Source organism: Zychaea mexicana (genome assembly GCF_025766255.1).
Source record: "Zychaea mexicana strain RSA 1403 chromosome Unknown BDB00scaffold_5, whole genome shotgun sequence".
In the NCBI taxonomy this organism is placed as follows: Eukaryota; Fungi; Mucoromycota; class Mucoromycetes; order Mucorales; family Lichtheimiaceae; genus Zychaea; species Zychaea mexicana.
The window spans coordinates 511,194-538,277 of record NW_026516668.1 but is presented as its reverse complement, the minus strand read 5'-3'; the positions used below and the strand labels follow the sequence as shown (position 1 = coordinate 538,277).

At 42.2% G+C, this 27,084-nt stretch overlaps 8 protein-coding genes across 8 annotated transcripts; 6 read left to right on the top strand and 2 right to left on the bottom strand.

Annotated features, from left to right (window-relative positions):
- Nucleotides 1–26: 26 nt before the first annotated feature.
- BDB00DRAFT_867589 (uncharacterized protein) lies at nt 27–589 on the top strand (the record flags this gene model as incomplete). The annotated part of the gene is made up of 2 exons (XM_053126361.1): nt 27–156; nt 240–589. The coding sequence occupies 2 exons, from the start codon at nt 27–29 to the stop codon at nt 587–589; spliced, it is 480 nt and encodes a 159-aa protein (XP_052984702.1).
- Nucleotides 590–3,431: 2,842 nt separating this feature from the next.
- BDB00DRAFT_800291 (uncharacterized protein) lies at nt 3,432–4,074 on the top strand. Its single transcript, XM_053121764.1, has one exon. The coding sequence runs from the start codon at nt 3,585–3,587 to the stop codon at nt 4,038–4,040; it is 456 nt and encodes a 151-aa protein (XP_052984701.1). The 5' UTR covers nt 3,432–3,584; the 3' UTR covers nt 4,041–4,074.
- On the top strand, nt 3,954–5,296 carry BDB00DRAFT_448531 (uncharacterized protein). Its single transcript, XM_053117426.1, has 2 exons — nt 3,954–4,011; nt 4,091–5,296. Exon 2 carries the CDS (start codon nt 4,421–4,423, stop codon nt 5,249–5,251), a length of 831 nt encoding a protein of 276 aa, XP_052984700.1. The 5' UTR covers nt 3,954–4,011; nt 4,091–4,420; the 3' UTR covers nt 5,252–5,296.
- A 680-nt stretch (nt 5,297–5,976) lies between these two features.
- Nucleotides 5,977–7,347, top strand: BDB00DRAFT_935611 (xylose reductase). The gene is made up of 3 exons (XM_053129199.1): nt 5,977–6,385; nt 6,472–6,705; nt 6,846–7,347. The coding sequence occupies exons 1-3, from the start codon at nt 6,043–6,045 to the stop codon at nt 7,244–7,246; spliced, it is 978 nt and encodes a 325-aa protein (XP_052984699.1). The 5' UTR covers nt 5,977–6,042; the 3' UTR covers nt 7,247–7,347.
- A 3,237-nt stretch (nt 7,348–10,584) lies between these two features.
- Nucleotides 10,585–11,934, bottom strand: BDB00DRAFT_784035 (xylose reductase; the record flags this gene model as incomplete). Its single annotated transcript, XM_053120438.1, has 5 exons — nt 10,585–10,985; nt 11,069–11,299; nt 11,421–11,531; nt 11,577–11,722; nt 11,807–11,934. The coding sequence occupies 5 exons, from the start codon at nt 11,932–11,934 to the stop codon at nt 10,585–10,587; spliced, it is 1,017 nt and encodes a 338-aa protein (XP_052984698.1).
- Nucleotides 11,935–13,092: 1,158 nt separating this feature from the next.
- On the top strand, nt 13,093–13,558 carry BDB00DRAFT_784034 (mitochondrial ATP synthase g subunit-domain-containing protein; the record flags this gene model as incomplete). The annotated part of the gene is made up of 2 exons (XM_053120437.1): nt 13,093–13,144; nt 13,266–13,558. 2 exons carry the CDS (start codon nt 13,093–13,095, stop codon nt 13,556–13,558), a joined length of 345 nt encoding a protein of 114 aa, XP_052984697.1.
- Nucleotides 13,559–16,954: 3,396 nt separating this feature from the next.
- On the top strand, nt 16,955–20,801 carry BDB00DRAFT_784033 (coatomer WD associated region-domain-containing protein; the record flags this gene model as incomplete). Its single annotated transcript, XM_053120436.1, has 14 exons — nt 16,955–16,957; nt 17,212–17,232; nt 17,325–17,441; nt 17,548–17,584; nt 17,673–17,902; nt 18,028–18,245; nt 18,377–18,744; nt 18,830–19,040; nt 19,124–19,492; nt 19,567–19,674; nt 19,743–19,800; nt 19,910–20,333; nt 20,413–20,666; nt 20,739–20,801. The coding sequence occupies 14 exons, from the start codon at nt 16,955–16,957 to the stop codon at nt 20,799–20,801; spliced, it is 2,481 nt and encodes an 826-aa protein (XP_052984696.1).
- Nucleotides 20,802–20,960: 159 nt separating this feature from the next.
- Nucleotides 20,961–22,404, bottom strand: BDB00DRAFT_754995 (Gcp-like domain-containing protein; the record flags this gene model as incomplete). The annotated part of the gene is made up of 6 exons (XM_053118798.1): nt 20,961–21,099; nt 21,176–21,251; nt 21,336–21,571; nt 21,643–21,862; nt 21,975–22,076; nt 22,158–22,404. 6 exons carry the CDS (start codon nt 22,402–22,404, stop codon nt 20,961–20,963), a joined length of 1,020 nt encoding a protein of 339 aa, XP_052984695.1.
- Between the last annotated feature and the right edge of the window lie 4,680 nt (nt 22,405–27,084).

The following is a 27,084-nucleotide window of genomic DNA, read 5'->3' as shown; positions in this document are numbered from 1 at the left end:
CTCTTCTCTTTCATTAATACATCATCATGTACACTGTCAAGACTTTGCTTGCCACTCTTCTCATCTCTGCCGTGTTTGTTGCTGCCCAACAGGGTGGCCAAGGAACCGAACCCGCTAACGGCGGCGGTAATAATGGTGGTGGTGGTGCTTCAGAAAGTAAGATGACCCGCGTGCTACAGCTCGAAGTCTGGACCAAAATAGCGAACTTTACTAAACGCATATTTGTATGCGCATATTAGCTGATCCTTTCCTTCAACCGTCCGAATCTGACTCCGGCGGTGGCATCTTCGGCTCTACTAGCTCGCCCATGGTAGGCAGTGCCACCACCAGCAGCCCAATGATGTCCTCCTCAGCAACAAGCTTGTCCAGCATGTCGTCAAGCATGGTTAGCAGCAGCAGCAGACCAATGATGTCGTCCCTCTCGTCCTTGGTTTCCTCGATGACCCAAAGCGGTACCGGCTCTGAAGCCACTTCCACTAACACCTCAGCTGCCGCTTCCTTGACAGTTGACTGGCCTCAGTCTTTGCTTGTTCAAGCGTCAGCGCTGGTGGCCCTTTTCGCCGCCAGCTTTGCCGTGTTGCTCGCTTAGAGCCTCTACATACTGATGCTTATCTTTTTGTATATATAATTTGTTAATTAAATTAATAATATAAAAGTACTTTTACTGAATAATATCTAAAACTGATGTTTTGCTGGATGTCTTCTTGTTCTGGAAATATTGGGCTTTGCAGTTTTACCCGCGGAGTTAAGTAGATCTCGGGGGTTGATGGAGCGCTGGCTTTGAGTTGCATAATGTCATGAGCCGCCATACCCATGTAGGAAAAAAGAGTGCACATGCTAACACGTCGCGCGGCCTGTTATGCAATATGGCAATTGTTTTCCACATGCTATAAAAAAGAGCATGTTTGAAAATGCTTGTTTATTTTAACCTTTTCTGGGCTTGTTCACCGAAAATATCCAATGGCAATTGAACATTGAGAGCATCCACCACTTCTTCTTTCGACATGGACTAGTGTCGTCGAAAACAAAAATGTCATCATGACCGAAGTAATGTCCCCCGTCTCCTCAAAGATTCCCCAATTATGGTGGCTGAAAGTGCTACGTTGCAATATGCATGACGCCAAATCAACCATGTATCATATGTTATGATAAATTAGAGCATTTAGAGCCATGTGCCTTCCCAAACGCATGTTGCGTTCCAAACATTCCTCCGTTTCCACTCAAAACGAACAGTTCTCTTTTCAAGCTACTACTATGTTACTCGAGCAACGGGCTCTTCTTTGATATGTTACTAATAATAATAGCCTCGTTTTATTTTTATCAGATCCGTAGCTTATAATAGTCTTCTGCATCATCGTCCATTTCGCCAAACCATTGTTTTTCGATAGACATAGTCAAGGGTCTCAAGATTCAGAATTAAGATAGCCTTCATCTGCTCACTGATTCCCGTAATGATGGCCCTTTAGGGCTTTTTAACCAGCCTCTGTGTGCCGCTGCGCGCTATTGTTTTACTGCTGCTGGGCCCTGATTCTAAATGCACACCATATCTAATATTGGGTTTCGCTCCAATTTTTTCATTTTTCCGTTTGTTTGTCACACAATTGCAAAACACTGCAGCACCATTTATACATTATAGTCTGCCCAAAAATCGCAATTACTGCTGTTTATCAACATGATGCCAGCAATTTGGCTAATTTATCTAAAACAATAATCAGAACGGAATAACAAAGACTAGATGCCTGCAGTTGCGTGCTATGTATAATTGTCGTCTACCGCGTCAAAGCGCACAGTAGTGGTCTCATATTAAAGCAATAATATGTACATTTTGTGTGAACGTATTGATCTAGTGGATCTACTCGCTATTACATGTAAACACAGAACGCGTGTATTTTGAGTACGCTTACCGGCTAATAGCTAATTATATTTTAGGTCAAAGTTTCGTGTGTTTATACATTTATGGATCAAGCCGTCGTCAACAACAATAGAATTCAAAGAAAATATTGGGATACAGTATATATTTGCCACTTAGTTCCATGTATAAAACGATATACAGCTGCTGTAAGGATATGCAGCTATTCGATAAAAGAAAAAACAAGCCCGGTTCGACGGAAAAGGCTAATCAATCAAGATTTCATTCGATAAAGTGCTATGTATTGTTTGACCTGTAACTTGATCATATGATACAATAATAGAAAATTAGGAAATTGTAGAGAGAGAAAGATATGCTGCGGAAAAACCATGCCTGCCGCCATATACATAACAGTTCAATTGCTGCCTTTCCCCTCACCTTTATCAACCACCACGATATATTCCTCTATGATACTACTGTATGATATCTCGCGTATGATGACTTGACATTTTGCTAATGCTTATAACGACGATCAATATGGGATCAATCATTTTCCTGTCTAAATGCTGATCATAATCGCTTGCTTCTGCTGCTGCACTTCTTAAAATGACATAGCGGGATTCTTTTGCTTTCGGCCCATAATAAAAGTAGCGTACTTTTGTTTGTGTGTCTGTTTATTTTTTCTATACGAGTGTCAATCAGAAGCAAAAGCAGCAGCATCATGATGCATGCATGTAGTACCGTGTAGTATCATCTGACGACTGACGAGTTTGTCTGATCATATTCGACAAGTGCTCCTTGATATAAAACATAACAACAGCAGGAATAACAAACAAAACAGCAGAAAAGCTTTTACGACGGTAGCACTGCATTCCATACAGAAACAAAATGCAAATACTCGCTATTCTTTTAACGGTTCCGCCAAGTTGTCAGTGGTGGCCATTATTCGCAAAAAGATGCAGCGCACATCATCGTCCCGGTACCATAGCTCTTTGTTTTTTTGGGCATTGCTGCTGCTTGTTTTATTAATAGAGCAAAAATGCTCTGCATTGTATGTCTTCACTAGTATCGCTAAAATATCGACAGCTGTTCAGTATCTTTGTACTTATCATTAACAGGTTAGACTAACTTCTCTTTCCATATAATCTTCCTCCCCGGAGCAAACGGTAGTAATAAAACAGCTGTTTTTATCACGCAATCACATTGGCGCGGAAGAGGGTTCAGTACTAGTAATATCAAAATTTTTCCCAACAACAAAACTTCGCCTCCCCGCCTACATAGTACACTATGATTGAGCCACCTGCTATACTCTTCACAGACATTAAAGTCATAATGGTGGCGCTTACTCTATTTCTTCTTCTTGAAACACTGCCCCTTATAGCTTGTTGTTAGAGGGCGAGCCACATTATGTAGAGCGCCACAGGAGTTTCCGAATCATTGCATCGGACCGGTTGTAATGTATGTGAGTGATATTATTTTTACATCTGTTATACTATTACCATATACTCTATTGCTATTATCCGCCCCCCCCATTGTTCGAATTGAACTTTTTCTTTTGGCCTCCTCTCTATTATTCAACCCCCAACAATCCACCTTCTTCTCGGTTTTTCATTTATAAATGCAAACGGATGCACACAACTTTCAATCCATCTAATTTTTCTTCTTCTTACTTGCTTTTTTCCTTCTACATACGTACTAATTACCTTTTAATCTAAACATCATCACACATTATACAATGTCGTCAACAGCCGGATACTCCAACGTCGACAAGAACAACGTTACTGTCAGCCTTTCCCGTCTCGCATTGGCCAAAGCAATAAGGATGCTCGATGACGACAAGATCGATGCTAGTAATAATACAGACAGAAACAGGAATGCTGATGACCGGCCTTTATGGTTGAAAAGCGCTATATTTCATCAATCACATGTTGCTCCGGAAATGCTGCAACGTGTTGTTTGCGGCGACAAACTACAACAACGAGAGCATATTCTTCGACATTTTGGTAGCAAAATGTTACCACAGCAGCACTGGCAACACCCCACTAACAGAAAAGTGACGGTACCAACAAAAACAACAGCACAAACAATTCGACGGTCATCTACACCCGCAGCGCATAATAGCAGTAGCGGTAATTCGAGGTCAGCCAGTTCATCGACATCGTGTAAGTCTTGGCTACTTTCTTTGTTGTAGTAGTAGTCGTAGTTATTGCTACTAGAACTCTAATGTTAACCGTCATGTAGCAGAAGAATCTGTGCCTACTACGCCAAGTACCCCTATGCCAGCCCCATACCTTCGTCATCACAGCCACAGCAAAACTAACAGCAGCAGCAGTGGTAATAGCGGTACTAGTGGCGGAAGTAGCAGCAATGCAGGTAGCGGCAAGTTGGCGTATCCAGCTGCTGCTGTTGCTGCTGCTGAAGAAGAAAATGATGATGTCGACATTAAGCACGAAGGTAATAGTATAAAAGAGAGTATGAGAATTTAGCTACTCCTTCCCTCCAGTTTCTTTTTTGCTTCAGTCTCATCAAACCCTCAATATTATACATTACCAATATACTAAGTCATTTTATATGAATTTGATAGAAAAATTTCGTCAGAGACGCCATAACTCTGCTCCTCATCACCAACATAATCGTGGTACTAGCGGAAGAGATGGAGATAAATACTACGATCAACACCGTGATATACAAAGTAACTACCAGCACCGGCATCGTCCTTCCTTGCAGCACCACCGTTCAGCATCGCTTGGCGATAGACGAGTAGAAGAAGTGTTACACAAGCCAGATCATGAGACGTCTGCTCCTGCAAGACAGCATCCCAACTATAAGCAACATTACTACATTAACAAGAGCAGCAGCAGCAAGTCACCATCAGCAGCACCAATATCAACTCCACCTGTGCATAACCAGCCACCACCATCACCATCATTACGCCGCACTAGTAGCCCACTAGCAGTGTCTGAAAACCGGCACGTGAAAAAACCGAGCAGTAGCAGTACACCAAGTCATTCCAACAGCAACCGTCCTTCACCTCCTGCTGGTTACCATAACCATCACTATCCGCATCATGCTACACAACAGCAGCACCCGCAGCAGCAGCAAAAAAGCGGAGCCTATGTATATAATCAATCCTGCACCGACGCACGACGACGTGCTGAAATGTTGCGTGCGGAATCAACGAGATCAGCCTATGCTGCAACTCCACCATCACCATATGTTGTTCCGACACACCAACGCCATCTCTCGAATACAGCGATGTCTTATCCTATCGTCCCTGTTATCTTGATGGCACCCACCCCACCCCCACACGGCAAAAGCAATAGCTACACAGGCATTCATGGTAATGACAGCGGTGCTAGCTGGATGATGCCCACGACGGTCCCTGCCAACAATTTTAAGTAGTACATAGTATTCCGTATACAAGTACACTAGTTTAGTATAACTCCATGTAACAACGGGCTTACATAATAATTTTGTTTTGGTTCCGAAACCTTACCTTACCTTGATAGTTGGAGCATTTTTTCTCCGTATGCAAATTAGACGATGCTTAGTATCATTTGATGATGATGCGTGCGTTGGGAGTTTTGAAACGTAAACATTTGCATACTTTAGTATCAGCTAAAAACTTTAGCTCCCCCGCAACCCGGAGATTTTGCTGTTCTGGGTTTGAGATGACGACATTGGATCTAAAGCATATACTTTCCCCATAAAGCTCTTGATAACCTTGCCATAAGGCAGAAAATCGGAAAAATTCTGTTTTCTGTTTACTTTCATCGTTCCCCCATATGGCAGAATGACTTCTGAGTAGTGGCATCTATTGCTGATCGGTGGTTACTAGTATACATTGTACGCAAAAGAAGTTAACTCACAGACATTTTATCTGTTTATCATCTTCCTTTGAGAGACCATGAAATCGAAAAGCTCTATTTTTCTAAAAAGGTTTTAGCGTGAAAATTAATTCCGAAGCAAGATTTCTGGTTACTTTCAAGAAAACCAGTCCATTTCTTAGCACAAAAACGCGGAAAAGCAGTAACATAGTGAGTGGCGGGCCTTTCAAACTTGACAGCTCCGAATGAAGGAGCGGGTAACTTTAATTGACATATATAAGCGATGGGTTCAAATTTGCTCTGCTGCGGTTTTTCTCTTTTTGTTCTTCTTTATTCTATTTTTAAATTATACCTTTATCCTACACAATGGCTGCTCAAGAATATGTCACTTTGGAACGCACCGGCGACAAGATGCCCCTTGCTGGTTTCGGCTGCTGGAAGATTGCCCCCACTGACTGTGAAGCCACCATCTTCAACGCCATCAAGACCGGTTACCGTTTGATCGACAGCGCTCAGATTTACGGCAATGAAGTCGAGGTTGGTCTTGGTATCAAGAAGGCCATCGCTGAAGGTGTTGTCAAGCGTGAAGAGCTTTTCATCGTCACCAAGCTTTGGAACACTTACCATCACAAGGATCACGTCCGCCCTGCTTTCGACAAGCAGTTGGAGGAACTCGGCCTTGACTATGTTGACTTGTACTTGATTCACTGTAAGTTTACACCGGAACACGTCTTATTACGTTTATCACAAAAAACAGCATGAAATACGAATACTGACATTACATTTTTTCAATAGTCCCTGTCCCTTGCGAGTACACTCCTATTGCTGAGGCATACCCCCCACCTGGTTGGTTGAAGAACGGTGCTGACAAGTTTAACTACGAACGCTCCCCCATCCAAGACTGCTGGAGAGAAATCGAAAAGATCGCCGAATCTGGCAAGGCCCGCAACATTGGTATCTCCAACTTCAACGTTCAGACCATGTTGGACATGTTGACCTACTGCACCATCAAGCCTGCCGTTTTGCAGAGTAAGTTGGACGATTTCCGGATGAGGGTTGGAGATTTATGAATAAGGATATAAATGATGGGATAGAAAAGTTTCATACTTGGGAGGACGGCGAGAAAGGGATAAGAATGCTGACGTGATGTCTACCTGAATTTACTACAGTTGAGCACCATCCCTACCTTCAGCAGAAGCGCCTTGTCGACTGGGTTTGGAAGCAGGGTATCCAAATCATGGCCTACTCCTCGTTCGGCCCCATCTCTTACCTCGAGATGACCGGAACCGCCAAGGACGCTGCTCCTTTGATGGAACACGATGTCATCAAGTCGATTGCCGCTAAGCACAACAAGACTGCCAGCCAGGTCTTGCTCCGCTGGTCTGTGCAGCGCAACATTGTTGTTATCCCCAAGTCCTTGAACCAGGGCCGTATGGAGGCTAACCTTGGTGTCTTTGGCTGGAGCTTGGATGAGAGCGACCTTAAGGCTATTGCTGGTTTGGACGCTGGCTTGCGTTTCAACGACACAATGGAACCCGCCTACGGTATCGACTTGCCCCTCTTTGACTAAATTTACATACACTCATCTCTCATACTCACCGAACAACACTGCAACACACTTTTGTACGCTCGCACTTAAGAAAATCACACCTTACCGTTCTTGTATATATATAGAAAATAAAAATGATTTAGAATCGTTTGTTTAAATGTATTCGAAAGCTCTCAGTTGTCATATCAAATTATAAGTAGTTTCAGCTGCTGGGTATACCATTCCAAAGTCATGTCTTGCAGCATTACTGGCGGAGGTATAAACTTGTCTTGTTACAGTAATTTTTACTACATTCCAACAACCATCATAGTTTCTCTCGTTGGTTTTGCCGCTACTCCTTTATTTATATTTATTTCACGTCTAAAATTCGTATGTATTGATGTGTACCGTATACTGCTAGCTTTGCTCTTAGATTTGGCTTACATCCAATATTTCGACATCTGTTCATACACTTCATGCTACAGGACATGAACAGCATTATCTTTTTCTTTCCTGCAACCAAATGTATTTTCACCCTTAGGCAGCAATTTATGGTGGTAGTTCTGCTCCCGGATCCCTTTGTAATCTGGCGTCGCTGCTTTTGTTCGTTGGAAAAGAATCAGCAACACTTAACGGATTTAACAACCAAGAGAAAGAAAACGCCCTCGTCACGAGAGCGAAGTGTTCATCAATTGCTTCCAGTTTTTCTGGAAACTCGAAGAGGGACATAAAAGCCTAAAAATGCTGATAAGTGACACATTCATAGTTGGCATGCTAAACAAAATCAAGCACTCGCCGCTTTCCTTACTCCCGCAGTCTGTTGGAAGGCTAGAGCTGCATGCTGAGACAATGGATTCGTTACTAGAAGCTGCCCCATCTGCTACAAACATCTTTATAATTATTCTATGAGTCAATTCAATTATGTGCTAACTCAAAATTCTAGATCAGGAATACGGTAACCATCCACAGCTTAAGGAAAGGTACAGATACAGGTCAATGAATGATGTCGTATAGGAGGTCCTCATTTGTAATCTGTTTATAGGTTATTGTAGCTTGGAAGTGCTGTTTTTGACTAGATAAAATGTAGTTCTTTTGGCATCCATTACGGACAACAACTACTGCTTGCAGAATTTGGCTGCTCAGCGTTTACTGGTGGAAGAATTACAATTAAGAAACTTTTATAATTCCGTATTAATACACTTCATGAAAATCAATTTTTCAAGGATTGTATACTTGATCAATCCTACCGTGACTGGGTCATTTGTTGACGAAGAAACAAAGAATCAGTTACAGCAATAATCAGCAAGAATTGGTTGAAAATATCGCTGTCTACATGTATATCAAAAAGCTGTTACAAAGTTACGAATCTGAAAAATGCCCGGATTCCAAGAGGATATGGACGACTTGTTAAGCGATTTGCCACAAAAAAACAGTTCCCCCAACTAAGCCATGCAAAACAACGAAATTCGCAGCTGTGTATTGCTTTAACAATATTTAGGCAAACGTCAGAACGAATCATGTTTCGTTTACGTTTTATCAGAAGCAATTTTCGTTTTTTTGATGTGGCGGATCTTTCGGATTACATACGCCAGGAACAAGACAAGTAGAGTGAATTGTCCTACTATTGACGGTTAGCAACTTGCATCGATGCATTATTCAAAAGTACGGATGTCAAGCTCATTGAGATGCTTCCCTTACTACAAGTAATGTAATTTATATTACGTTTCTCAATTTTTATACATTCTATACATTTTTTATCAACGTTGAATGTGTCTGGGTAAAATAGAGAATGAGTTAAGCAAAGCTATATTCCCGTCGATTGATGTATCGCCAAGCTACTCTCAAAAGATCAACTTCCTTATCGAATACCGAGATCACAAAAAGCGAGCTCTTCGAACGAATACTAAAAGTGATCGATTGCGACCATATGTGGTTAATGTGGGTTGTTGATAGGTAAGAGAACAGAGAAGACAATATGAAATACAGCGAGAGTCAAGTACGAGATACTTTTTATTGAATGAATACAGAATCCTGTATATACTGCTGGAAATGTTGTCTAAGCTTCCGTTAGGTTGGACTGTTGATAAATGCTGTCTTCCGATTGTTAGAACTATTTTTGCCTTGATCAGTTTGTTCCTTGATGCAGTGTCACCTTTGTCTGTGTTGATATTGAATCATGTTCTTTGACAGGTACTGTACAATTCACTCAACTTGGATATCTAGATCGAAATTAAGTGCTGATTCAAATGAAAATATAAGAATGTGTACACAATAATTGGTTCTGAGTATTGCTTGAGGGATTATTGCTATAGTGCTGCTTATGTATTATCTAAAGTGGCTCATCCAATTGTGTGATAATCCCTCTACTGCATAATAATGAATGCGAAGACGGCGGAATCGGTCGAGTTGTCCAAATCAATCTCAAAGTAATGTGGTTTACCACGCCATACAACAGAATTAAAACAACAACGTAAAAACATGCGCGTAGCTCATTTATTTCGGAAAACTTTGTTAAAAGATTTGGTGTTTTGGAATCCTTGGCAATGGTATCGTATTCATCGATATAGAAAGCAATTTGTTTGGAGATACTGTGAATTGTGTATGCTAACTACTAAATGAACGTTGCATTTACAGAAGGAACCTCCGGTATTTTTCATAATCGTGTCAAGTGGCTACCAAGCAGAGAAGTATTTCTGATTGATGACAGCGCTGTAGTACACGTACCAACTTCACTACTTCTTTTTGAAGGATAAGTTGGGGATGTTTATTTCGTTAAAGGTAAATGAAGATTGAGTTTTGCGGTATGGCACTAGTGCTTATTTAAGCTCTAGCACTTTTTATTTATATAGCCTTTATTGGCATTTATTCCTTTAGGGCATGGTTGCTGTCTAGTTGCGGTTCGTTGCTGTGAAATATCAAGAAGAAAGCTTACAGAATAGAATGAACTACAAGGGAAATGACGACTAAGCTAGAATTTTGGCTGGTAAAGATTCTTTAAATTAATGCCCTTGTGGCCCATAGGAGGAGAAACGGAGAGAGAGAAACAGATGGGGATCTAATGGCCTCAGCAGAACAAAACAGTCGACAGATATTGTAGATTACACACGACAACGCAATCAAGTCCACATTGGAACGATTCAAACAAATACGTTTTCGTCATTTGATCGATATAGAAGTAACATTGCCATCAAAACCATCATCGACGTCGACGTTCCAACACCCTCTTCGTTGTCACCAATTACCATCAGCGTCATCTGTATCATCTGCTAAACCTTGCATATTACTCACGCATTAAGAGCCACAAAAGCAAGAAAATACGTGTCCTTACAGGTAAATTTATTGAAACATAATGTCTTCTGAGAATACGAAGATTTGCGCAACTAGTCAAAGAGAGGAAGCTCAAAGCCATACACATCCTGGGCCAGGTCGTTAAACCGAAAGTTGACGTTCATACCATTAATAACTTTACGGTCCTCGTCATCAAGCGACCAAGAGAACAGATCGTGGTTGGATTTCATACGATCCGGACTGGCACTCTTCGGAATGACAGCTACAGGTCTCTCCACTGACCATCGAAGTAATACCTGACCAGTGGTCTTGCCGTGCTTGTCGGCAATCTGCTTAATTTTGTCGTGTTCCAAAAGTGGGCCCAGTTGTTTGCCTTGAGCTGTAACATTATCGAATGCTGCAGGTCCAAACGATGAATAGGCCGTCACCTGGATGCCTTGTGATTGAACCCAATGCACTAGCCGCTTTTGTTGAAGGTATGGATGAAGTTCGACTAAAAAAGCAGATGTTTTGAGTTCCTCCAATCGATATACTTTAATTAGCCATTAAAACTGTTCCTCCTCGATTGGCACATACTTTGCAGAACAGCAGGTTTTATTCTGCAATACGTCAACAGGTCAAGCGTCAGCTGTACATTAAAGTTTGAAATACCAATATTCCGAACCAATCCATCGTCTACTAGTTTTTCCAGCTCACGATAACAGTCGTGTAAGGACGACCGTTCGGTTTCCATTACACCATTTGATGCAGAGAACCCCGGAGGCGGATATGTGTCGTATGCTTTCGTCTTTCTGGTGGGAATTGGCCCTGTAATACCGTGGTCATATTATATTTAGTTTCTTTCAATCTCCTCTCGCCATAATACATTGTGTATGGCGGCGACGAAACGTTAAAGAAGACGTCAGAAGTCATCAATCTACACACTTACAGTGAATATGGTATAGGTCAACATAATCCAAGCCTAAGCTTCTTAATTGCTTGTTGAACGCGGGACGCACGTTATCCTTATGGTGGTATGCGTTCCATAACTTGGTGACCACTGTATAGATTCATTGTTGTAGGAAACAGCTTTGTTAGACCCTACCTTGTGTTGCCATCATCTCAGATATGTAAGCAGATAGTATTTTACCAAACATTTCCTTGCGTGTCACGGTGCCGTCCTGGATAGCTTTGGTAATAGCGCGTCCGACGCCTCGTTCGTTTCCATAGACAGCAGCAGTATCAATCAGTCTTGAATATATAATTAGTATATATGTTCTGTAAATCTATATTTTTCGCTTTCTCGTAAGGTAAAACTTGTTTAACGTTTCTTACCTATTTCCAGCCTTGATAGCCTGGTAAATGGTATCTTCTGCTTGTTCATCGGTAATTTTCCAGGTGCCAAAGCCCACCAAGGGCATTTTATCTCCTGAACGATCCAATACCAAGTAGTCTTTTGGCATTAGTTAAAATGGGTACAGAGATATTGGGGAAAAAAAGAAAAAAAGAAAAAATACGCGCTTTTTAGTTTACAATCATTGCAGGTTGCTTGTGTGCTCCGCCAAGGTTACCACTGTTTTTTCCGTAAGTGCGTCACAGTGGCGTGAAGTCAATCGTTTTTTGTATGTCATAATGATCTTAGCTCAACGCGACTTGCATGGGTTATGTCCAAAAACTACTGCGATTCTTGCATTTATTCTTCTATCCAGAAGTTCAAGTACACAGAATGGTTCTTGACAGGCCCAACCATTGCAATTGTGCGCCAAGTAGACACAAAAATATATTCGTGATAACTTGCAACCCAAGTACACAGTTTCAAAAGTGTTGTATGCTATAGTCTTACTAGGTCTTTTGAGCAAACTTTCGAGTTGGATTTCATGTGGTGCTGTAAATTTGTAAGACATAATTCTCTTCTTTTATTGTATGTGGTATGAAACGCACTCTAGGCTGCAAGTGTTCAGTTGTTTGTTTGTTTGTTTACAAATACAAAAGCAACTATTTAAATACTGTGACGAAGAGCTTGCCACGGAAAGCTGCCGCGACTGCCTGGGTAATATATTTGTAAGGTACGCGAGCAGGTACCATCCAATTGAGATATGGGAGAAGGAAGAATCAGGACGCAATAGCAGTAAAGACGCATTCATCAATACCGCTCGTTCTCACCAAACCACCAAGAGAGGGAAAAGACCCGACATGAACACGATCCTATTCCTTGTTTTTGGCTTGTTTTTCGAGGAGAAGCTGGCGTTCCTCGAGGAGAGCGGCGCGTTGTCGTCTTAGTCGTTCCATTCGCTCTTCGTCCGATTGTTGTTGGTATTTAGCTTGAATTTCGTTGATGTCACTATCTTTGCGAAGTTGAATGCCATAAAAGTAGCCGAATGGAACAATAATGACCGCCAATGTTGGAACAATGTTTGCTTTCAAACGTGCGAGCATATTTGGTGGTCGTTGTTATCGTCGATATATTGATTATTTGAAAGCAGAGTAAAAAAAGATTGCAGAGCCCTGATAATCGACACCGTGACTCGGTACCCCGGCGACTGAAGAAGAAAATTGTTTACCGCCACAATCTTCGAAAGAACCCTCTCTCCCCTTCACACCACCCCTTCCTATATAACGCAATGTCGGCCAAGATTGTAGGTACTCTTCAAAGCACTCTGTCCAAGCTCAACGGTAAGTCTATCATTTGTCCTCTCTTATCTAGCAACCTCCAGTTATTGTGCACTCATTCGATATTCATGCGCTCCTCATATTTTGAATGCTAACTCACACCCATTGTTATATGATACTTTAGCTCTGCAGAAGCCCATCGTCTACAACACCAAGGTCGCTGCCGAAGTTGCCAAGCAGGTCTACACCAAGGAAGGCATGAGCTTCCCCTCCGGTGAACAGTTCGCCCAGGCCCAGCAAACCGTCCAAAAGAGCTTGAATATGTCGGCATGGAAGAACTTGACCGTTCGCGATGTTGCAAAGGGTGGCGTTGTTGCAGCTGAGCTGTACACCTTCTTCCTCATTGGCGAAATCGTTGGACGTAGAAACTTGATCGGTTATGACGTTAAGCCTGCTGTCGAACACCACGAACACTAAAAAAACCGTATATACTACTATATCCAACGATTAAAAAAAGCCAATTATTACAAAAAAGAAACTTTATCTTTTTCGGTTATAGAAGACCTTCTTTCATCACTCACCATTACGACACTCTCTCAACGCACACCTATACGAAACTGTTTGTTCTTTTCCCCTTATCGACATTTGGTTTGTTTCAATAGTATTCTCTCTCTTTGTACCTTAGAAAAGGATCAAGGTGGGATTGAACAAAGGACAATGGGTTTCATTCTTTAGAAGAAGTTGGACTGGACTGCAAAAAAGGTTGTTATGACTATGTGATTTGCGTTACGGGTGGAATTGGGATGGTTTTAGAAAGCTAGTTTGACAGGGGGATCGGAAAGCTATCTGCTTAGTCGAGAGCGGCGCATATCATTATTGCTATTGATAAATGTACAAAACGGAGCTCGTTAGAAAAATATAGTGTCAACCAAGTTGGCTTTGTGCTTTGAAAATTCACCGTGTCAGCCACGCGATACCTTGTTCAGTTTTTTTTCCCCCGTATTATCGTTGGTACCTAGCAGCTGTTCTATGCAAGGTATGTCACGCATATTTGTCAGGGCCCTGTGTTACTCATGGGAAAAGCGGTTCAGAAAGGAAAGAAATTAACTACAGGAACTTTAAGCATGGGAGTTTTTGCTTTATTCTACAACATTGTTCTGTAACATGTACATTTAAGCGAAGGCTCTACTTCCAATATCAAGATCCTCAATCGATTGTCACCGCTGTGTCGAGTAGTTGTAAGCACCAGGTCAGGGTTCCATCCATAACGGACACTATGCCGGTGCGATCCGAGTTGCTCAATCGTCATGGTTTTGAAATCTCGAGTCGAACACGCAGTATAGATGCTTGACACTCGTACGACAGTCCGTCCGAGTCCGGGGAACTTCAATTGATGCTCAAGGTCCAGTGTTCCTATGGCCATTTTTTCTCCTGAAGAAACTGGATATCGCGTAAGTCAGTATAGGATTGATGCTCAAGGAGGAAGAACGGTGCTCTACAAAAGATTCTGTTCGCGCGCCCGATTCGGTAGTATGATAGTTAACATTTAATGCCTTCTTTCATATATGCATTTGTAAGATATGCAATGTTCTAGTTTAAGATTATCAGGTCTACATGCTTTTCTTATATTGTCAATCTTGCTGGCTGGAAACTCATCCCAAGCCTCCTGAATAGCTTTTGTAAAGGTATTGACACTTATATATTATTAAGCTTCTTCTTAGCTTCGTGCTTCGATACGAGCTCGATAGGATTCACGTCGGGCGTTCAAGCTGACCATATCTTCAGGCAATTCTACTTGTTCACGCCTGGTTCCCATATTCCATGATGAAATCGCATAACTGCTGTTCACTTGGATTTGTCCATAAGAAACTGATTCTGATCTCCTGACATACGATATAAGTACCTCAGATTACGACAGGTAATCGAACGATGTTAAATGCTGCTGTCATACAGTCTAAGCAATCGACTTCCATGAGCCTCACGCCAGTCACGCAGAACATCATGGGATTTCTTGCCAGTTTTTGAACGATAATTCGTCAGCCTATGTAATCCTTTCTCGGTCGTCGTCTGTCTAGACTCGATTACAAAGTTACGCCGACCAGCAATATGCATTTGCTTTTCACTAGACGATACGGCTGTGAATTACATGTATGTGAAGCGCGCGTCGTAACGTTGCTTTTGAGACTTGACTTGTAATTGCTCAGTAACTTACTTATGATGTGTATGCTGGTTTCTTTAACAATGCCTGCTATGTGCCGCTCGCTGCGTTTGTTGAGTTTTTTTTTGGGCCAGCCACTTGCTATATTGGGACGCTTCGAATTACTTTGTATCTTTAACCCACCGGTGCACACTGCGCAGATATCGATCATCTTCGCAATTTCTGAGGCTTCAAGGTTCTTTTTATGCATTCTAACTGCTTCCAAACGCTTGCTGTCGGGATACGCCATTGCGAACCAAAAAATAAAAATGCGACGAGATAAAGGATGCCTTCTGGAGTTCAATCTCACGACAAAAGCTTTCGGTACCTGATTGTATACAGTAGTGGGAAGAATGCTGAGCGAAAGGTGTTCTTAATCTTCGTATCATGGTGACGAGACGTTCGTCGATGTGCTACTGTTCACTTCGGTAATCGAAGAGCCACACTATAAACATAACGGAAACGATACAAAATCCTCTGTTAGAAATTCCTCGTTCTGGGTACTTCTTTACCTGGCAGCTCGTCAGAAAACAATTTAACTGCCATCAACGACCGGCTAAATTAAAGACAGCAAGCTTTGTCCGAATTCTTCTTGATTGCAGTATCTACGATCCGATAATAGCCATGTCTAACAAGCTATGGTAATGCGCCATTACTAAAGTCTGGAGACGAACCTTTTACTGATTGATGGCTCAACCAACAAGGAAAATATATCTTGATCGAATGGAGACCTAAGACTTGATAAAGACGGTGATCTCCAGCAAGGCATACACAATTATGAACCGTGCATCACCAAGGATGATATGTGGACAATATGTTGCTTTTTAAGAACTAATTGCAGCACCATCGAGCACTTAAATCTTAACAGTGTCTCCAGAAAGAAGGTATCAACTATTGAATATTGTCACCAGCTGGCTTGTTTAAGAACCTGCAAACATTGCTTGTATGTTGCGGCCTGACAAGGTGATTACAGCTCGATGATTTCCTCGATTAATTGCAACATTTGTGCTTGTTTCAGTGGTATTCAAGCAAGAGCACAACACGAATCTCAGATTATTTACAGCATTTAGTCTTCCACACAGCACAATAAACTAGAATATATTATACATTGAAATAACAATGAGGAATACGCGAACTACGCCGTGGATCTGTCTAAAGCGGTTAGTCAGAAGGACGGAGCAAGAAAGTTATTTTCACACTGTCGAACTTGGCTTCAATTCCTCTACCTATGATGCTGAAAAAGAAATATATGTCAGCATAACGCTCAGAGTAAGCTATATAAACGACTTGTACAATATCTCGCCCGAGTAGTATCTTCAACAGTAATATAGCTAATAACGTCAAAATCAACATCGCTAGACAAAATTTTACATGTTGATCGATAGTTGCTGCGTTTACTACTTATAATAGGTGATGCGTTTACATATAGGATTCAGTATACGTCATGATATGGCTAGTTATATCAGTTTCCTCTGCTTATAGTATGTGGTGGAAGAAGTTGTGAGAAGTTGATTTACCATCTGATGTACACGTCTGCCATTTGCACGTCGGGGCCACCCAAGTCCGCCACGATGCCGCATTCTGTACTCCGCAGAAACTGGCACTTGGCTGTCGCTGTTTCCAACAAGTGGCATACTCTTCTCATCTTTACAGAACAGCGCTCCAATCATTAAATCATGGTAAGGCCCCGAATTTCCTTCCATTCGGCTGCCCAGAGCGTGCGGTGTGAGGGAAAATTGTAATTTAGAGTCCTGGAACAATAGATAGCGAACAAACTCTACCGAGTTTTTGTGTCCTTGACAAGCACATCAGGATGAGATGAGAAACAAAGGAGAGGGGGAAAATATAAGAGGGTTTTACGCGTTTTTGTACAAACTCATGCGATAAAGCTTTGAATGACTGGTTACTGACTCTAACATTTTATCATGTATAGGGCATGCGAATAGACATCAAGGTAAACTCGAATTTTACAGTTATTGTCCAAAGTGGCGAGAGAGAAAAAGAAGTATACACATATTGAAACGCTTTTGTTCTTTCTATATATAGCGCAAGCTTTTGTCGCGCTCAGACCGCGTCAAAAGCGTTGATCTTCATCCAACGGAACCTTGGGTTCTTGCAAGTTTGTATAACGGCCACGTTTATATTTACAACTACGAGACGCAGGTACAACAATAAACGACATGGACGACAGTTCTTTCCTTTTCCTTTTGTGCGACCAAAAAAATCCCCCAGTTTTATTAACGAGATTATGTTGTGTCGATTCTTATAGGCGCTTGTCAAGACATTTGAAGTAACTGAAACACCTGGTTAGTTTATTACCCTTTTATCATTATCATGTACTACAAGCAAGCAATATTGAACGATGAAGTTAATATGGAAATTGATACTTTATAGTCCGTGCTGCCAAGTTCATTGCACGAAAGAACTGGATTGTCACCGGCTCCGATGATTCGCAGATTCGCATTTTCAATTACAACACCCATGAAAAGGTTGCCAGCTTTGAGGGTCACCCTGACTATATTCGCTGTCTCGCTGTGCATCCCACACAACCACTTGTTCTTTCCGGATCCGATGATATGACCATTCGCTTGTGGGATTGGGAGAAGGGTTGGAAGTGTGTCCAGGTAACTTTTGTCTCTTATTGACGGGTAGTAATAACCAATAGAGACTCTTTGTACTAGGCGAATGAGAAGAAAGGGCTAAGAGAAATGGAGAGGTTATACTAAGTGATGCTCTCGATAAATATTAGATATTTGAAGGCCATTCGCATTTCGTCATGCACTTGACCTTTAATCCAAAGGATTCCAACACTTTCGCTTCGGCTGGTCTGGACGGTGTCATCAAAGTATGGTCACTCGGTTCGAACGTGCCCAACTTTACCTTGGAAGGGCACGAGAAGGGTGTCAATTATGTCGACTATTACCATGGTGGCGATAAGCCCTATTTGATCTCGTGTGCTGATGACAAGTATGTTGTGAGAAGGATTGACTCGGTTATTGACGTGACAGTTACCTCGGCAGCAAAGCGAAAAGAGGGATGTATGAGGGTGAGAAGACGGTATGTCACTGATACACCGTGAAAATGTCTTTTTTTTTTAGCCTGGTGAAAGTGTGGGATTATCAAAACAAAAACTGCGTTCAAACGCTTGAAGGCCATAGCCAAAACGTCAACTTTGCTTCGTTTCATCCCGAACTCCCTATCATCATGTCTGGTTCTGAAGATGGGACTGTCAGAATCTGGAACTCGGAAACGTACCGTCTTGAGAATAGCTTGAACTATGGTTTGGAACGCGGTTGGTGCATTGCGTACCAAAAGGGTGGCAACAATGTGGCGCTGGGTTTCGATGAAGGTTCCGTCGTGCTCAAACTGGGTAGAGAAGAGCCTGCTGTTTCGATGGATACGTCAGGCAAAATTATCTGGGCCAAGCATTCCGAAATTCAAACGGCAAATGTCAAGACCGGCGTTGGTGGGTTATGTTCTCTATTTCTTAAACATAAATTCAGTAATCTATCATTGCAAAACGGCTAAATGCCTTGTTTTTGGCGAAATAGATGCGAGCGCCAAGGATGGTGAACGTCTTGCCCTGCCAATCAAGGATCTGGGTAGCTGCGAAGTGTATCCTCAAACGCTCCAACACTCTCCAAACGGTCGTTTTGTCGTTGTGTGCGGTGACGGTGAATACATCATCTACACAGCATTGGCCTGGAGAAACAAGAGTTTCGGCAGCGGTATTGGATTTGCTTGGGCTGCTGATTCCAAGGCGTGAGTATTCAATTATTTTAAAGACCCGTATATCTTACTTCCTTTTTCCGTAACTACAAGCTCACAAAAAATACCATGTATAGTTATGCCGTTCGTGAGTCCACCTCGCGTGTCAAGATTTTTGTCAACTTTAGAGAACGCACCGGTCTTCTTCCTAAGCTCGGCTATGCAGCTGAGGGCATCTTTGGCGGTCCCTTGCTTGGTGTTAAGGCGAATGGCTTTTTGAACTTTTACGACTGGGAGACAGGTGCTGTTGTCCGACGCATCGATGTAGAGGCAAAGAGTGTATTCTGGTCCGACGCTGGCGACCTTGTTGCTATTGTCTGTGAAGAATCCTTCTACATTCTCCGATACAATGCTCAAGCTTATGCTCAATTTGTGGAAAGTGGAGGCGACCCTGGTTTGGAAGGTGTCGAAGAAGCATTCGAATTCGAAAATGATATTACTGAGAGGTACAAAGAGTTTTCAAGATACAGTATATGCGTACGTGGACAATACATATATTTCTAAACGATCCATATTTTAGTGTAAGAACAGGTACCTGGGCTGGCGACTGCTTTATCTACACCAACAGCGCTAACCGCCTCAACTACGTCGTCGGTAACGAAACCTATACCATCAGCCATTTCGATAAGTATGTAATGCTCGAGAGCTTTTATTGTGAAGATCGTGTCTACTAATACCATCTGATACCTTACTTAGACCCATGTACCTCCTTGGTTATTCTCCACGAGACAACTTGGTCTATCTTGCCGACAGAGTATGTTCTTTTTAACAATTGAAAGTTTTAATAAGTTACGTCAATCGAGCGATGAAGTATTGTTTTATTTTTAACCACAAACACTTTTTATTTGCATCATGTATTCCAGGATGTCAATGTATACAGCTATGCCCTCTCGTTGACCGTGATCAAGTATCAGACAGCCGTATTGCGCAGCGACCTTGAATCTGCTGCTTCACTTTTACCTGAAATTCCAGCAGATCAAAGGGGCCGCATTGCACGATTTTTGGAAGCACAAGACCTCAAGGAATTGGCGCTGGAGGTATCAACAGACGCAGAACAAAAGTTCGATTTAGCTATCCAATTGGGTAAACTGGACATTGCCACAGAAATTGCACGTGAGCTTGATAACGAAGCCCGATGGAGAAATCTGAGCGATGTTGCCTTGACAAACTGGAAATTCGATTTGGCCGAAGAGTGTCTGCAAAAAGCAAAGGATCTCAGCGGTCTTTTACTCTTTTATACTGCCAGTGGAAACCGTGCCGGTTTACGGGAAGTGGCAGATCAAGCGTGTAAGTAATAGTTATCAGTCTTCACCACTGCTAGCAGCAGCAGAAAAACTCACAGAACTGTTTTTTGTTGTTGAAATAGTGGAGCAAGGCAAAAACAACATTGCTTTCTCGGCATTGCTTGAGCTGGGCGCAATACCCGAGATGATCCAGCTATTGATCAAAACCGACCGTCTCCCAGAAGCTGCTATGCTTGCAAGAACATATGCCCCCGACAGCATGTCATCCATTGTAAAACAGTGGAAGGCAGATTTGGAAAAGAAGAACCGCAAGAAAACAGCCGAAAGTTTAGCTGATCCAGCAGAATACGCCAATCTGTTTAACGAAATACAAAAGGTATTAGAAATCATCTTTTTCTTTTTTTTCTGTATCTTGCTGACAACATTGGTTTCTTTTATTTCTTAATAGACTGACAATACCGCAGACAATCAGCAAGAGGCAACCCTTGTGGATACCTCAGCTCCAGTTTAATAAACTTCCTCTTTTTTTTGTTACATTTGCCCATTGATAGTATTATATTTTCCACATTGCCTCCGTCCCATTTATATACATGTGCATTAAGAAATTATTGTGTCAGACCAAGAGCACCACAGTTGTATAGCAAAACAAGTCGTAGAAGGGATTTTTAATTCAGTCTCGCCATGATACATATACTTCATCAGTCCGGAAACGTTGTGTGCAGGTACTCTCTTCCAACGGTGTCCGGAAACCATCATGATAAGCAAGCAATCCCGCATGGGCAATCATAATGCCGTTGTCGATGCAGAATCTGAACATAACATATAGTGGAAAAAGTTAGATATAGGGCTGGCGTGTTGTCTCTCTACGTCGATGATTCAACCCACCTTTCATCTGTTGCGCACACTGTGGCATCCCGCTGTGCTGCCATTTGCTCCATCATTTCTTGTAATCGAACGTTACCTAGTAGATATACACACCCGGATCAAAACTTAGCACCTCTTGCTCTAGCGTCTTTTTCTTTCATGCATAATTAAAAATTCTTACATCCGACACCACCGACAATAAGCACTTCAGACGATTCAACGTGAGCCATGGCTCTTTCAGTGATTTCGACCAGCATAGCAAATAAGGTTTCTTGTAATGAGAAGCAAAGGTCATATGGTGTAATTTCGCCAGTAGGCAGTCGCTCCTTGGCAATTTGTTCGATATGCGACAAGATACCGGAAAACGAGACATCCATGCCCTTGACTGCATAAGGAAGCGGAATAAATTGTTTGCCTCTTTTATAAAGTTCAGTACATGTTTAATAAAATTATAGACATATTGAGTAATAGAAGGAGGTAGCTCTTACTTTTTGGCGTATTGTTCAATGTTGTATCCGGGGCTTGGATCGTTTGATAGGTTCAGGATACGAGCAAAACGATCCAGACAATTTCCAATAGCGATATCCAGTGTCTCACCAAATATCCGGTATCTGTTCTGTGAATATGCGATAACTTGTGTGTTTCCACCACTGACGTATAATACGACCGGGTTTGTAGCACCTGTCACCTCTCGACCCATCTCAATATCTGTATTATTCCAACATTATTACATCGTTGTTAGCTTTTCTCCAAAACATATAGTAGATGTGTCAACTGTTCTAGTTCTCTTCCAAATGTTTTTTCTGCTATTATTACATACGTCCTACACAGTGGTTTACACCAACCAGTGGCTTTTCCCACAAGAGTGACAGCGTGCGTGCAACAATCGCAGTAGAAGTAAGTGGTGCACCCATGCCGGGACCTATGTGGTGTTAAGAAAACCCATTTTGTCAATAGGTATTTCTACTTCAAAATTTCAAAGGAAAAGATATAACGCCTTTACCCTTTGTAAAACAAATCACGTCAATCTCTTTGGGTGTGAGGTTGGCATCGCTCAGGGCCTTCTTTAATACTTTGAGTACACAATCGCGGTGGTGTTGGGCGGTGTCACGCGGTAAAAAGCCTTCGCCGGGAGGTGTAATGTAAGTATCACGAACGTTGGATAAGACGTCAACCTTGCCATTTTCGTGTCTGATTATGCCTACACCTAATTTGTTGGCAGACCCCTCGAAACCAATCGCGATCGTCATTTTTAATCTTGTGAATTGTTAAGGTATTGAAAAGATCCCGAATAGGTTGTTTGCCAATCTATAAAGTCCGCATACTCAACAATTGCTCGAGACACAAGTAGTCCAGAGGCATTGTAATACGTTGACTATGACCCGCTATAGGATATTTAATTATAATAGGCACGGTGTTGCGATGGCTATTGTAACAATTTACAGTATAGTATTTTTCTCTCTTCTTAATATCGGTTTCGGCCCAGGGCAGTATCAACACCCAATCAACAGCAGACAGGATATATAACGAATAAGCCAGTGCAATCATGCAACCAACAAGGGATTGTGCATCAGTAGATCCTACAGTGTTATAGTACAAACATCCGTGTAATCTTGGGGGCAAATCTTGATTTACCCCTTGCTCTATATATAGTTATAATATTACCGGTTTCTGCTTGTTAATTTTACGGAGATACGATGAAGATAATTAGGTGAAGCTAGGAGATGAAAGGAAGCAAGGAAGCATGAAATATCAGCAAGAATGACTATAGATAATCGTGCGAGTGCCTTGTTATCGGTTTAGCTGGGCAAAATGGGCGAAGCGTAGAACTCATTGTCTGCATTGAACAAGTGCTGTTGCTACTGCTGCCAATATACAGTGCAACAAACAAATCACACGGGTGCTACATCAATATAGGATGTTGTTTACGTTTATTAACGTCTCTTTGAACACTGCGTCTGGGGGGACATTTTGCTCGAGACAGGACTGAGGGTATGACGGGGTAAAAACCCTGTGTGTGGGACAGGGAAAAGGTTGTGAATGAGAAGACTGAGTATCTGCTTTAGTTTAGCTGGATGAGAAGATTTAGATGTGGGATATGTATAGTTTAAGACCTGCGAGGGATAACGTTATATGAATGGGTTTCTCTCCTTTTTTTAGAAGTAAACATACTAGGGCGAATATACTAAGAGGGATAATAGAAATAAGATGTTGACCTACATTGCTTGCGGAGGAGGTGGAGTGAGCCAATTTATCAACACTTTTCCAGGTGTTGGAACTTCGTATTGTTGTTGGTTGCTATCTGGATGTTGGTGTGCGTTCCGCTAGAATTTGGCAGAGTGTTGACCAAATTGTGGTGATAAACTGTATGCGGTTGGACGATCGTGGTTTTGATTTCGGTAATTTGTTGAAGATCCAGTTGATGGGATCCTGGTGTAGTTGTGCAGATACATTTTGCCGCTGATGCATGCGCAAACAGTATATGGCATGTTGTTTGGTGTAATCTGGCGCGGGACAGCTTTTGCAGGCTTTCTTACGTCCACCTGGCAGCCATCCAATCCGCCATCGTATAAGCGACTTCTTTCCTCGCGGGTCATGGGTAGCCACATAACCAAATCGATGCCAAGTGTTGGACGACAACATTTGAGGAGTTTGGTTCGCGTTGGCGACAAACGGAGTGTATCAAAATTGTTTCTGAGGTATTGTCGGATGAGTTTTTTCAGGGCCGTACGGGAGAGATCCGGGAAAGATTCAATGCATAGGAGGATGATTGGTGATTTTCGCTTTAATTTGCTCCAGTAGCTACTCGCTTGTGCCTCCAGTGCTGGTAGGAGTGTTGAAAGAAGTGCGTCCTCTGGGAGATAGGTTGCCCGATGTATGAATCTTGCTTGTAGGATTGCTATGCGTTCTGCCATACTGGGTAAGTTGGCGAGGTGACGCATGATCTTCGTTTCTGAGTTGGGGTGTGCGCCATATATCAGACGGAGGCATGTATTCTGGGCCTTTTCTAGGGTATCTTGTTGTTGTTTTTTTGTGAGAGGGGTGATTGCTAGACCGTATTCCAGTTTCGGTCGTATAGATTGAGCGTACAGTCGGCTGGCTAACAGTCGCGATAGGCCAGACGGTTTGAGGCCTATGTTGTTGAGGATTCGCATATGATACTGGTAATTCCTGATGCGGTAGTGTGTTCGATAAGTTGTTGTCCATCAAGATAACCGCGGTTGTTGATGGGGACCCCGAGATATTTAAAGGAGGTTTCATTCGGGATTGGTGTATCATATAGTAGAAATGTGGTAGTTGAGTGTGTTGTTGGTTGTACAATCACACATTTTGTCGGGCTCTAACGGTATCCTGAATCGAGATTGTGTCGCTCACAAAGATTCAGTAGGTGTTGTATGTTGTCGTCTGAGCTGATAATTACTACGTCGTCAGCATATAGTAGACATGGTAGATTTGGTAATGAGCTGTTGAGCTGCTGGGTGGAAGGGCGTCCTCGGCGTCTTGTTGCTGGTGGTGGTGTCTGGAAATCATCGTCATCTTGGTGATTTATTGATGGTGAAGGTGGGCAAAACCTGAATTTTATTCCCAAAAAGAACGGGAACTGAATTTCACTTAGAGTATTTCACTTATGTGAGCATATGCAGCAGCCTAGCTTAAACTTGTCCTTCTCGAGATATTACGATCTTCTTTGTTAAAAACACCGATCCGCAACAACAGACAATTGGAGTTTGCTTGCATTAGAGAAGGAAGATCTTGTGGAAAATAAAAGACACCATTGGGCTGCTGGTTAATCTAAGCACATTGTCACCAAGTAGCCGTGCATCGTGGTTAACCTAGCACTGCATTGACGCGTAGCAATTATCTGTTGTTGCGGATCGGTGTTTTGACAAAGAAGATCACTGAATCTCGAGAAGGACAAGTATAAGCTTGGCTGCTGCATATGCTCACACAGGTGAAATACTCTAAGTAAAATTCAGTTCCCGCTCTTTTTGGGAACAAAATTCAAGTTTTGCGGTATTATATGTACAAGGACGCCTATTGCATCGTATATACTAACTGTATAAAAAAAAGCCTACGTTAAATTTAAGTGGCCTCTATGCGAGGATTGCGAGAATATATTCGGCGACAGCATCGATGCCAATTCTCAAATCCAAATGGATAGCTTGAGTGGGCTAGTGGACGAGAGCGATAATCAATCACAGCGAGGCGATGACGCTGTTGGTGTAAGAAGTGCAAGAAGCTTCGGGACCTAGACTTCACGTGGATGATGAAACGTAAGCTCTTGAAATGCTCATTTCGATGGGCTATACGATATACAGATGTTTCTTATTGATTTCTTTTCTTTAGTATGAATTTCACTGAGAGTTTCATGTCTGAACGTTCGCGTCTTCACATTGAAAAACACAATACTCGCCAAAAGCAGTTGGACCGTGCGATCGAAAAAATGCGAGCCCAGACTCGACGCGAAGAAATGGTACATGAAGAACGCATGCAACGGCTGCACTATGAACACGACGCGCGATATATAAAGCGTTTGCGACTGTCAATTGAATTAGAAGAGTTGAAACAAAAAAATGGGGGAGAGTACATAGGGAGAGAAGAAAGAGAGGAGAGACGGGAGAGTACAGAAGAAGCGAGTAGTGTGGGCAGGTAGTGTTGGAGGGAAAGAAGAGAGAGAGTAGGTTTGTTTTGTTTTTGTTACAATAAAAAACAAAAAGGCCTATCGAGCTGTGATTCCAAGCGCTATCTTCAAGTACACTCGCATCATTTCGCCTGGGGTGATTTGACCTCTGTTACGTCTACTTGTTTCAACGAACGCGTTACCTTCATCATCATCACCCCAAAAGTCATCATCACCGGTCTGACGAAGCTCTCTTACGTTGCGCATGTCTGCATCTGGATTGCGGCGCCGTTGGAGGTCGCCAATGACGCTCAAGTAAGAGCCGTCATCTTCCACGTTTTGTACAAAATTGTGCAACAGACAACAAACAGCAATCCAGTTCATGCATCGCTTATAATCACGTTTGCCTCTGACCATGATCGGTAGACATTTTAAGCTTTGCCATCTGTTCTTCAAAAACCCGACCGTACGTTCAACCTCCACTATACAAAAAGATGATCAAAAGAAAAATGGCTCAACACACAGGAATACGTGGAAAACTTATAAAATCGTAATAATACAACGTTCGTACCTCGTACATACGACAACTTTCAATTGAACTGAAGATTTCTGGGATCTGTCGTGCTTCCCCTTTGTATGGTGTGACAAGACGTGGTGACAGAGGGTAAGCCGCATCGCCTAGAAGTCCATCAACGCTGCCTTTCAGTCAGTTTTATAAAGGATATCGAACAGGGCCAGTCAAAAACGCATTGGTAAACCGACTTTCTCTTTAGTAACTAACTGGCCTTAACTATTTCGATATAAAATAAAACGGCTGTGTTTTGATCAATATCAAAGCACGGAAGGTTCGGCAATTGTTGAATGTCAGTGTTACACAGATCCGGGTCCGAAGAGCATGGCATGCACTATGCGAATGGATGAGGAGGCATCATCCTGCCAATAGCAAAAGGCATGAGACAGTGTGCAACATTCCAAGGTTGATGATGGTAAATGTTCTCAGTGCGCCAAAATGCGGCGATGATGGTGCTTTCCCCAGTTTAGATAAATCTATTAAAGAAGAACAGAACAAGAAGTGGCGATTGTCTAGTGTTACCGATCGCAGCTTGCGCAACAACAATAATAGGCTATCAGTCCAACGTACTTTACCAGATACGATTCTAACCGCCAAACGCATTTATACACAAATAAAAGGCCCTGATATGTTTAAAGAGGGCCAAGAACGCAACACAGGATGCACACAATCTGATATGCGTGCCGTTAGAAAAATAAATAAATGTGTCACGTGTTACCTGGTACCTTTTGCCTTCGT

Bases quoted from the DNA above. Each gene is read 5' to 3' on its own strand.
- BDB00DRAFT_800291 (XM_053121764.1), top strand. From the start codon at position 3,585: ATGTCGTCAACAGCCGGATACTCCAACGTCGACAAGAACAACGTTACT.
- BDB00DRAFT_935611 (XM_053129199.1), top strand. From the start codon at position 6,043: ATGGCTGCTCAAGAATATGTCACTTTGGAACGCACCGGCGACAAGATG. The intron at 6,386-6,471 runs GTAAGTTTACAC...TTTTTTCAATAG, and splicing joins TGACTTGTACTTGATTCACT to TCCCTGTCCCTTGCGAGTAC. The intron at 6,706-6,845 runs GTAAGTTGGACG...AATTTACTACAG, and splicing joins CAAGCCTGCCGTTTTGCAGA to TTGAGCACCATCCCTACCTT.
- BDB00DRAFT_448531 (XM_053117426.1), top strand. From the start codon at position 4,421: ATGAATTTGATAGAAAAATTTCGTCAGAGACGCCATAACTCTGCTCCT.